General features: G+C 42.5%; 1 protein-coding gene across 1 annotated transcript in view; it reads left to right on the top strand.

Annotated features, from left to right (window-relative positions):
• The first annotated feature begins 976 nt into the window (after positions 1-976).
• Positions 977-12331, top strand: part of KL (klotho) — a 57564-nt gene continuing 46209 nt past the window's right edge. Inside the window, exon 1 of the mRNA XM_084506713.1 lies at positions 977-1726. Coding sequence (XP_084362839.1) covers positions 989-1726 — 738 coding nt within the window. The 5' untranslated portion in view covers positions 977-988. The remainder of the gene's footprint in view (positions 1727-12331) is intronic.

Here is a 12331-nt window from a genome sequence, read left to right on the forward strand (position 1 = left end):
AATAACTTTATCTCCTGGGAACATCTCTCTGTCCTTAGCAGCCTGTCTAGGAGGTGTTTTTGTCTTAGATACCCCAGATCGTGTCAGAGTTCACATAACTGAACACCGACTATCTGCAACATGTTAAGCCACTTCTTGGCCAAGTTTCCTTGTCTGAAGGAGAAGACAACAGCAGCATAAGAGCTTTAAAAAGATTTCTCTGCATCATGCCCACACAGGCAGCTAAGAAGTGCAACCAAATAATCAGACTGAAACGCACGGCTTGATTTGTTTCCTCTGCATACAGATCTGTGAGGTTTTTCTAATTGTCACTTGTTTTGTATTGGGTGAAGACCCCAGTTCAACAACATCCAGCCCCAGAACAGAGCGGGTGCTGTTACTCCGATGTGCCAACCCGTGGGTTGCTGGGCAGTGTCAGTATATGAGGTCCTTGCCCACTGAGTCTCTAATTATTATTACACGAGCAATCGCAGCAGTGGCGTCTCTCGATGTGATAGCACGACGAAAATACTGGGTGAAGGATTAAAATAAAAAGGAAGAAAAGCAGTAAAACCCAACACTGCCCCTTCATTCCCTCACACGAGGTGCTCCCCTGCTCTAACTCCGAGGACCCTGCGGCTCCCCCGACGGCTCCTCGGGGCGCTTCAGGGGCTGGGGTCGAGCCGAGCAGCAGGAAAGGGACCCTCGGAAGCCATGGGCAGCCGGGGGCCACCCGAGGGATGCCAGAGGCGACCCCCGAAGCCGCTCCTCCCCGCCTGCCCGCCCCGTCTCACCCCGGATCCCGCCCCCGGAGGCAGCCCTCTCTCTTCCCCGAGGGAGCCGGCTCCGCTCCCTTCGCCGGGCGGGCAAGATGCAGACGGCAGCTCCGAGGTAATTATTAATAGCCGTGCCCGCCGGCACGGGGGGCGGGAAGGGGAGAGGTGAGGATAAAAGGGGGCGGCGGGGGGCCGGCAGGAGGGAGCCGCCGTCGCGGAGCCCCGCCGGCAGCATGGCCCCGCTGCTGCTGCTGCTGCTGCTGCTGCTCGGGCGGCCGCTGCTCGGGGCACCGGGGCAGGGCTCGGGCACCTGGTCCCGCTTCGCCCGCCTGCCCTACCCGCAGGACCAGCTCTTCCTCCACGACACCTTCCCCGACGGCTTCCTCTGGGGTGTAGGCAGCGCTGCCTACCAGACGGAGGGCGGCTGGCGGCAGGAGGGCAAAGGGGCTTCGGTCTGGGACACCTTCGCCCACCGCCCCACCACGCCACCCGGCTCTGGCTTCACGGGTCCGACGGGCGGCGACGTGGCCAGTGACAGCTACAACAACCTCTTCCGTGACGCCGAGGGGCTGCGGCGTCTGGGGGTCTCCCACTACCGCTTCTCGCTGTCCTGGGCCCGGCTGCTGCCCAACGGCACGGCACCCCTCAACCCCGCTGGGTTGGCCCACTATGACCGGCTGCTGGGCCGCCTGCGGGCGCTGGGTGTGGAGCCCGTCGTCACCTTGTACCACTGGGACCTGCCGCAGCACCTGCAGGACACCTTCGGTGGCTGGGCCAGCCCTGTCCTGCCTGAGCTCTTCCGTGACTACGCCGAGCTCTGCTTTCGGCATTTCGGAGGGCAGGTGCGCTACTGGTTGACCATGGACAACCCCTACGTGGTGGCCTGGCACGGCTACGGCACGGGGCGGCTGCCGCCGGGTGTGCGGGGAGGCCCGCGCCTCGGCTACCGGGCAGCGCATCACCTGTTGCAGGTAAATGGTGGGTGAGCAGTGGGAAGGCGCAGGGCCTTCACCTCCCAGCCTTGGTGGCTCTTCAGTCAATGGGTTATGTCAAAGGGAAGGGTACCCTCAGCCCACCCCATTGTGTGGACCCATAGACCGGTCTGCTGCCGGTGTGGAAGCCAAATTAGCATGGAACGAGGGTTGGGGCTGAATGTGCCTCCAGCTCCCCGATGGCAGGTGGGCAGCCAACTTGGGTTGGCCAACTGGAGGCACGAACTTTGTGTTTGTAGTTGCCTTAAGTAAATGTCGGTGCACTGAGTTAAACCATTTTCTGTATGCAACAGAAATGTTTAATTCTGCCCTCCAACGTTTGCAAGTGTGTGCCACTTCAGTGTCTGCTTACAGCTACTGTGGAAGTACTTAACACAGATATTGAAGGAATTCAAGCGTTTGATTAAAAAAAAGTCTCACTGAGTTAATGGAGATGCTAGAGCTGGCTGAAATGTCTTACTGAAATATGTTCTTAACAAAGTATGGGCTTTTCTGACAGCGTGAACAGTTTTTGGGAAAAAAAAGACCCTATGCTCCTCTATTCTAGTAAGTGGCATCAGTGATTTGCTATAAATATTTTTTATGCCCTGTATGTATATATGCTATAATTGTTAAGTGTGCTGGAAGCACTTGCAGATTCTCAGGAAGAATTAAGCAAAAGTGTGTACAATTTTTTTCACCAAGGGGCTAAAGGATTCAGTCTGTCCAACTGGAATGGTATGGCCAATAAGGCATGATCCGTCATACCTCCGTCCACATTCACAAACTCTGTTAATGTCCTGCTCTATGTATGCTTATCATCAGCAGGTGTGTCGTAGAGTCTCATATGATGAGAACATCGAGAAAACATCCAACACATCTTACTCAACTTTTTGCTACTTTCCTACATTACCTTTGCATTGTTTAGTGTTACAAGTATTTCAAGACTAAATACAGATGGGGAAGATGGGGTCAAAGTATCAGAAGGCACTAAAATTCCTGGTCCCATAATTTTTAAACTCTTTAGTAGCCCTTAGAGTGCACTTGGCCAAGTGTAACGCTGTGATTGTACAGTTGACTCAACTAAACAAGTAAATGAGTATTTATATGACTATTATATGACTATTAATATTACTGTTCCTAAATTTCAGCATTTGCAGGAAAGGTCCCAGATTTTGCTGCAAGGCTTCATCACCTAATGTGCTTTTCATAGAGTCATCGAATAGCTGTCAGTGCGTTGTTTGCTACTTTGCTAACTTTGCTTAGTTATTCTGAAGGCACTGGGACTGTATATAGGGTAAGAGCTATCAGCTTGATGCCTGGAGTGCAGAACCTCAGGAGCAGAAGCTTTGTTTCTCTCTTCATACAGAGGACATGCAACAGAAATCATTAGAGCTGCAAACACTAGCACTTGGGTTGTCAAAACGAAGATTACCTTGGAATCATTACTTCAACTCCAAGGATGACAGGTTTACTGAGATGAAGTTTAAATGTTGTCTGTCACTTTATTTTTTTTTCTGAAGTGCCTCCTTTGCTGTGGAAAATGGGCAGTTAATGAGGCAGTTCATATTCTGTATGGTTCTCCCCTCCACCCTTTGTTCAATTTGTAGCTTCAGACCTGAATTAATACAGGGCTCTGAGAACAGACAAATAAAGATAAACACCAGTTTTGTCCTTGGCTTTTCTATAGTGCTGTCTGTCTTGAGTATTTATATCCCACATCACCACAGTATCTGAGTCTCTCATAATCTGTAGCATATGCTCGTTTTCATAAAAGCCCTCCAAAGAAGGGAAGTGCTTTTAACAAATGAGAAGCCAAGGCACAGGCTTGCCTAGGCACCGTGGAAAGTATAATTAAATAAGGAAAGTTTACCAGTACTTGTAGCGATAGAACCTCAGCATTAGTTTTCTCCTTGTGACCTCATTCAGCTTGTTCACAATTAGTAAACACTTCTTTTTATGCAACAGTGTAAGGCATCATTTTTTTCACATTTCATGAACAAGGAACTGAAATACAGGTACGGTTAAAACCAAAAGTGTCCACTGGCTGTTTGTGCCCTTTTCCTGGCATGTGTTTTTTTTTTTTTTTTTCCCCATCGGTTATACTTGCAGTTTTTCTACAAGTCTGATCTCAAAATCTCAGATTGTTCACAGAGAAATCAGGAGATGTGATGTTCATGGAGAACTTCCATCTGTGAATCTGGCTTCAGGTAGGAATCGTTAGCAGAAGCAGAGATAGAGCCTTAAGGACAGAAAAGGTAACAGCTTTAGTGCTGTGATCCTCTTTTTTTTTTTTTTCTTACATTTCCATGGCTTATTCATATAAAACCTTTCAAATTGTGCAAGAGCGATGAGGTAGGAAGCTACAGGGTATTGCTTCTTTGACTACATAGCCTGATATCCATAGAGAAAGCGTATGTGATCATGTAATGAAAGACAAAATTACACCACATATGGTAAAAACATTGAATTACATTTCCATGTGCAAATTAAATTCTCCTCTTACATAATTCTAGAGTGATTGACTTTACAACTTGAATAATGTTTTTTAATGGGTGTGGGGAAGCGCATGTAATTTTGTAGGTGACTTGGGTCAGTTATTCTCAGGAGCTCATGCAGCCTTCGTTTGTATCAGGAAGCTGTACAGCTGTTGCACTACCTCTTCATAGCATCATTTGGAGGATGTGCACAGCACCATTGCAGCCAGGGCTCCTCACAGCCCTGTCTGTGAAGATGAGGTTTTATTATCCCCCACACAAAAAAAAACCCTTTTAGCTGCCCAGACTTTTGATGCTTATGTCTTACATTTCCTGAAACATCGAGTCCTGGGCTTCTTCCTAGTCCTCTTTCCTTCTCTGTGGTGTTCTTGTCTCTCTCTCTCTCTTTTTTTTTTTTTTTTTTTTTTTTCCCAGTGAAAATGAGCTTGCAGAATGTGTTTATTTTTTAAAATGTAAAACCCATCTTCATAAATGATTGGTTCTATGTAAAGGAGCAGACTAACTCTTAATATGCATGCTTTCTGGCATTTTTTTCCTTATTTACAATATGCAGAGTGTTTTAAATGTCTTGTTTCTGCATTTATTCCTGAGGGAGTGGAAAGCTTAATAGCTAGTGAAAGCTGATGTCTACTAATTTATTTTACTGGATGCCAATTACGTTAAGAGACTAAATAATTTCCTTCAAATTCTTGAAAATTCAACAGATATGAATGTGGATTTCAGGCTCTGTCTTTTTGAATGAATTATTTATTATCTGAATAAATAATCAAATAAGTCTTTGATTCAGTTCAGGTTGTTCATTTGAGGGCTGGTGCAAGCAGGGCAATGAAGTTTGATCTGATTAATGATGCTTAAATTTGGCTTGAATGGATTTCATCCTATTGTACTGCATTTTTTAATTATTCATTTTTTCTGAACTTTCACAATTGAGTCATGTCAGACTCCAGATGGATAGAGTAAGAGACACTTTTTATAAAGACCAAATAATAGTAATGTAAAAATGCGAATAAAAAAGAATATTCAATGGATGCATCCTTGGTTGGTTGTTGAGGGATGTTGATCAGTATTCGCTGAAAACTACACTCTTTTATAGTATTTCCACTGACACTTGAGTTGCTTTTGACATATCTAAGCCCTTCAAACCTGCTGAGAAACAGAGGAAGCCATACGCATTTATTCACAAAACAAATTGGGTAGATCAAGTACAGTTCATAAAGCTTGGCATTCTCCTGAGTCAACAGCCAGAAAATGTCATGCCAGCAATCTCATGTGTATGATGCATCTCTTGTTGAGAGGGGTCGTTCAATGTGATATATTCTGTTTTTTGCAAATGCATTTTTTTCATTACTGGTTCACAGTATATTGTCTGAATTGAACATACTTGGATTTACTCAATATAAACAGCATTTGCAGAAACAGAAGAACACTTTGTTTCCGCAAAGAAGTGAGTGGAACTGCTGCTTGGAAACCAGTCACGTAGCAACAGAGTACTGATTTCCCTTCCCTTCCAAAACAAAAGGTAAGTACTCTTTTGTTGACCTTCAGCGCTAAACCTAATAAAGTTTCAATAATTGCAGCATAGGAAAGTGGGCTTTTCTTGGTGCGTACTGTTTCTTTCAACATTCAGACAGCCATCAAAGTTTCACTTACTGCATGTGGAATACGTGTGGATTTTTCTGAAAGTAATCAATTTTTCTGAAAGTACAGATCATCATAGCTGTATTTTCCTGTTCTTGTTTTCTTAAGACTTAATTCAAAGAACAAAAGCCAAATTGGTTCTGTTTCCTGTTCTGGTCTTTTTTCAGTTGGGTAGTATATATTCGCAAAGAATTTGCTGCAGTAGTGATTATGCTAATCACCGATCATTTGAATTAAGTAGTTTTCAAACACCAGAGATGACAAACATGTACAGTCAAACCATAAAGCAAATTCAAGTCAGATGCTGCTCTCTTCTGTTCCAGTAGCTAGGATTGGTTATGCTATGTTCACAAATTATAATAACAGCTGTAAGTTGACATACCTTTCTGAAGCTTTAATCATCAAAAGAAAAAAAAATAATTTGAACTTCATTTTAAAATGTGGTAAACTGAGGAGTTTGATCTTCCACTGATACCCATTTTATTAAAATTAGTTCCAAAGGTAGAATGAATAACTTTCCCCTTGTTGTTTCTACCTGATTGCATACACATTTGCAAAAGAAATGTTTTCAAATATTCTGCTGTAATAAAAAAGCATTTTTTATCTGTAAAGAGTATTTTGACCCTTAATTATAGAAATATCATGACTACTTGGAGAATAAGGTGTTGTCATGGAAAAGTAGAGTGGGCTTCCTCAAGTGCACAGGTTCTATAACTTTAAAAGCCTTTTAGAGGTTATAGAAAAAGTTATTAAAACTGAACAGGCAGGACCTAGACATGCTACACAAATTACTGAAGTGGGATGGAAGCAGAATTCATGTGTTCTGTGTGTGGAAGAGCACCAGGTTGAGCCCATAGGGATAAGTCCCATCTCAACTCCTTGTTGTTTATTTTGAGGGTGAGGATTTGTTATGATAGTCCCTGTTCATTTTGAGGATTTTAGTGCTTAGTAGTTGTGGCATTTATAACCAGAAATCTTTGTATTTAATTCTGCAGACAGCCCCAAATCTGTGTTTTCACATCTCATTTTAAGTGCCAGGTGCCTGATTTGTAGTTGTTGACATAGCAGTTGCTGGAGGTATCTGGGTGATATTTCTGGTTCCTATCCAAGGTAATCTAGTATGCTTCCTTTCTAAATGCCATGCTTTTCATTTAAGATCAAAGTTTTTATTTAACATGTTGGGCTGGGCTCTGTTTGGTGTCAGAAAGATAATGAGTACTGATTAACAGCAGTTTAATGTAGATAAGGGCGTTTAGACAGGCAAAAAAAAAATAAATCACATCTTACAAAGTCTGATTGGGTACGAGTGTAAAGCTGTCTGCTCCTTGATACTCTTTTATTTCCCACTAATAAATGCCCATAAAATATGATACATTCTTGGTTCTCTCTCTTTGACCTCTTTCCTGAATTAGACGAGGTCTTCTATTTGTTACAGTTTGGGGGGATCTGAAGTGAAGCGTGTGGAAGGTCTCCTTAGGGATAAGGAGGTTTGGAGATGTTGTATTTTAAGTGTTTTTGAGCGACTAATATACATATCCTTCTTAGGCTGGGAGGAGCAGGAAAGAACACAGACACATGGAGGTGCTCTGTAGTTCGCTTTGCTCCAGTTAGTGGAGCCTTGTGATTTACAGTTTGTAGTTGGCAGAGTTGGAGGGCTGTTTGCTAATCCTTGCAATTGAGTGTGTGATTTGTGTGTTTGGTTGGTGCTGATGAATAGTTAAACTGCTGAACTTAACGTGAAGGTGCAGGGTTGATCCTGGCAAAGTTTTATAGAAGCCAAGAAGCCAGCAATCAAAGACGCATTCTTGCAGAGACTTGTAAGGGAAAAACATCTATACAAGGAGATTCTCTTCTTTCTTTCCATGATGGTAAAAACAAAGAAGAGGAAATGATGGAGGAGTGCTTCTGAAGAAGTAGAGGACATGACCTCCATGTACAATGATGACATGAGTTGTAGAAATTAGAGAATGTATGTTACCTACTTTAAATACTAAATAAAAACTTTTCATGTTTGAATATCTGCCTGCCAAAGCTCAAATAAGACTGTCTCAGGTAAACTTGTGACTGCTGATTTTAGATTAAGTCTGTGAATAAGAAACAGAAGAATAAAGTTGTAGAAAATATCTCAGGACATTTTGGAAATTACTGAAATAAAAGATTGGACAGATATCTGAGGGAGAAGATGACCCATGGAATATGACCATGAGTATAAACATGAGAGAAAAGACTGTCTTCTGGAAATAGATCTGTTTTTTTGCACTTGGGAGAAAATATGCCAGCAGAAACAGAGGGTGGCTTGCCAAGAAGGAAGAGTAGTAACTGACTAAGCACAAGAGGAGAAAGACATTCTGGCCATAGTCAGGGACTGGAGCTGTCGGAAAAAATGGGATGAGCAGGAGACAAATGATAACAAGGATATAGAAGAATTAGATTCACACCAATGCTCCCTATAAATATTCCTGGGCATAAATATCAATGAGAGGAAGAAAATTTAAAGAACAATACACACACAAAAAAAAAAAGGATAAAAATTCAATATCCATAACATTAGAGTGGCTATTGGAATACATGGATAGCCCTTAGAGGGCTGAGTTTCTGGAATGGCCTTTCAGTGTTAGTGGTAGGAACAAAATCCTTCTATAAGACAGAGAGATCAGTTTGAGAAAAGACACTTGTGATGCTTTTGGTGGTGGTGGAAATGGCAGGATTCCTAAAATTGTATTCTTCCTCTCTGCTGGCAGATTGGAGGCAGAATGATGTATGGCATAATTTAAGCTCTGGAAATGTAATTCAATGGAAGAAAATTTGAAATACGATATATATTAATAGTGAATGTAGTTTTTTTAGGGTAGTGGTGATAGCAACTTACTTCTGGCTTGCTGTAACAGCTTAAACTATGCTCTGAGAGCACAAAACACCATAAAAACTCTGGCTTTCTATACCAAGTTTGTGGTATATCACCCTGGAGATTTGGCAGGGAAGGTCCTTCTGGATGCACACTGGGTTAAGTAGGACAAAGAAATTGAAGAATCTCTGGGTTTGGCCACACTGAAGCATATTTTTGTGTTGCTTCGTTTTTATGTATGTTTAGTCTGGGAAGAAAATAGCACTCTGTGTTACGGAGAGCTGCACAAGTTGAAAGTTTAGTTTTGTTTGGATTCCAAACAAAAAGATGCTCCAAATTCTCCCAGTTTCCAAAGCCTTTACAGATGCTGTTTACAACAGCTGCTGTAGGAACCGAGGGGCTGGGACTGCGGATGATCCCAGGGCTGCTGATTGCTGTGGGATGGGAAGCACAGGGGTTTCTGCACGTCGCAGGTGCTGTGAGGCCCCCTGCGACCTGCTGTTGGGCAAGGGGGTGGCCACTTGCATTTCCAGTGGGTCTGCATGTGGCAATTTTGATACTTGCACGTTGGGTCGCAATAAGAGCTGAGCTTTGAGTTCTGTTTTAGTCAGCTTAGCACACCTCTAAGGACAGCTGAATCGTTTAAAATTGACCAGGAGAGATTATACTGTGGAAATGCCTTGTTATTTTGAGTCCAAAAGTCAACCCAGAAATCCTTTTGTAGGTTAATCAGTTTAATGCCCTTACTAACGGCTAGGAATTGTTGGCACCCCTGGGATTATATCTCGCTGGACAAGTTCACAAGCTATTTGCTTTACAGTTGGGAAGATAGCAGCATCTTTTTGTTTTGATCCCGCTTCTAGAAAAGACAGCAAATAGTTGAGTGGGGAGAGGGCACAGGCTTGTAGTTGGTCACACGCTCTGATAAGAGCTCGCTGGGATTTTCCGATGCCTTTTTCTCAGTCAGCTTTTTTCTTGTTCTTTTGAATATGCAATAGCTCCACTGGATCAGTTGTTTTCCAGAGCTGAGGGCAAAGTTTACCCAATTTGTTTATTTAACTTTCAGTGTTTTAAGAAATAATCTTGCTTTTGCTGCAGGCATGTAGCAAATGTAGTTATTGATTAATTGTTCTAATTTTCTTTCCTTGAGCATATATGGAAATGATAGAATTTCAAATGCAACATTTATTTTCTTTTGAGATTTTGTTTGGGAATATATTGCATTGCCAGGCTGAACAATGATTTTTTTGTTTTGCATTGTCTAGGTAATAAAATTTTACTTAAAAGTCAATCCAATAATTCTGACCTCAGGTTTGGAATGAAAGTTCAGCTGGCTCATAATTGTTCAGTGGTAACATGCTTGTTGTAATACACTTATTTCATTCTTCATTTCTTTCCCTGTTGTAGCAAAATGTTAACTTGGGTACAGGCTGTGTTTGGAGACGGAGTTTTCAGGTCACTAATCGAAGAGAAAGGACACCACAACAGCTTGGCCATCACCAGTTATGCATCCCACGAGGAGGCTAAACCCAGGCTAGAAACAGTTGTAACAAAAGCATGGGGTGATAAGAAAGAGGAACATTAGGAAAATGGGCAGCAAATGAGGAGGTGGGGAAATGTGGGGTGATGTGGTGAATGGGAATGCAGGGGAATGGGTTTATGAGAAAATACTGCATTGTTGTGTGCATATTTAGCACTTAAAATTAAACTTGGTGTGCAATGAGCTGGCCTGGAGTCCCCCAGAGGTGAGCCATTCTCTAGTTCATTTTTGTTTATAAATGTCATAGGAGTTTTTCTGGGGGAAGAGGATTTTTTCTGGGGGAAGCTGGGTAGTGATTTAATGAAATCGCAAACCACACTTCACAGTGATAGAGCCTAATCCCAAGAGTCTGTCTTGGCTTTTGATGTTCCTCCTGCTGTCCTCCCATTGCCACCAGCACTGAGAGGTGGCGGACACGGAACATCCAAAAAAAAGAAAGAGTTGCCGTGTTAAGGCAGGGCTTTTCAAAGGAGCTTAAGGGAAATCAGTGAGAATTGAATTTTCCATAAACTTTTTTTTTTTTTCAGAATCCTGTCACTTCCAAGCACATAAGTAAATTGTGAAGTTGAGCAGATGTGTTCCTTGAAAAAAAATGTTTATTCCCATATTCATGTAGCACGTCTACCATGCCAAGTGTAGGACTTTGGAAATGCACCGAAGGAGCTCTTGAGTTGGCTTTATTGCAGCAGTTCCTTTCCCAGCCACAACAATGCCTCTTGTTTTGAACAAGAAGGGGCTACTGGGGTAAACCAACCAGGGCAAGGAACAGAGCTGCAGGAATAGGGTCCAGCTGCAGTCTTACTTCCTAATAATATGCTTGGTATGATCAAAAATCCCTCTCATTCTTCCTCATCATTACCATCCATTATTGCCCCCAAACCCCCATCACACCAGCTAGCTTTTTCTCAGATTTCTAATAATTCCTGTTTTCAGAAAGTAATGTAATGTAATTAGAGCAAATCAAAAGGATCTAAAACATATGCAGCTGGAATTTGCTGATTCATAGAAGTTAAAGTATTTAAGAGAGATCCTTCAGTTAAAAAAAAAAAAAAGAGAGAGAGAGAGAACTAAGGGAAAGAAAAACCTATCATTTTAGTTTTACTTTACCATGGAAATTCTTGGTGTCCCATTTTGCCGTGTTATTGAAAAATTTCATTTTGATACAGTGAGTCAGTCAGTCATTTCAGACGCTGCCTTCTGTATTCTTTCATTGGATGAGTGCCCACTGCTTCAAATTGGGTCAGTTTACCCTTGTGAAATTGCTGTATAACCTGCCGCAATATGACTGACTTCTCGAAGCTGCAGATTGATGCCTTTTATTCTTTGATGAAAGAAATAAAACAGTCTCAGAGGTGTCAGGATGGAAGTCTTGCACCATAGCACTTTCCCCGTGTCTCATATTCGTAGCTGGGCTGCTGCTTATGCCACTTTTGTGTGAAACTGTAATTACTCAGTCATTTGTCCCACTCCCCATCCCTGTTTCTGGCAAATAGAAAAGCGGTGCTTGAAGGAGATGGCTGCTTAAAATAGGGGAGAATTCCAATAAAAGCAGCAACAAATTGGCATGAGCATTTTCAGAGTCTGGATATTAAAAGTAGCAAAGTGCAGCATGGAGCAGCTCAGAAATGGCATATTTCCATAGCACAGCTTAGGATAATGATATAGAGACCACTTTGAAATTGGCATTGTAAAGGAGGAGATACTAGTTCTGGCTTGTGTTAATCTGATTTTGGACATTCTGGCCTGGTGGTCAGGGAGGAATTTCACCCAAGTTATACAGTCAAGGAACGGTGATGTGTCTTGTTCAGCCTCCTTTTTTCCCTCTGTCTGTGCCATGGAAGGTAGCCAGTTTCCCAGGTTTGTTAGGGCATGTTATTTAAATCATTTCCATTCTGTTGCAAGGGTTTAGGATTCTGATGATATCGTTGTTCTCTCCTGTTTTATTCCTATGGCCTGTTGTTACTTTTGGAGCATTTGGGTGGCTTTTATTGCATTAAAAGGTTTCAGGATTTGTCTCGTGGCTCACAATGCCATGAATGTGGGAAAGAAGTGTTGAATAGTGAATACTGTTGTGTAGTGTCTGG

The sequence above is a fragment of the Aythya ferina genome (assembly GCF_964211825.1).
Source record: "Aythya ferina genome assembly, chromosome: 1".
NCBI lineage: Eukaryota > Metazoa > Chordata > Aves > Anseriformes > Anatidae > Aythya > Aythya ferina.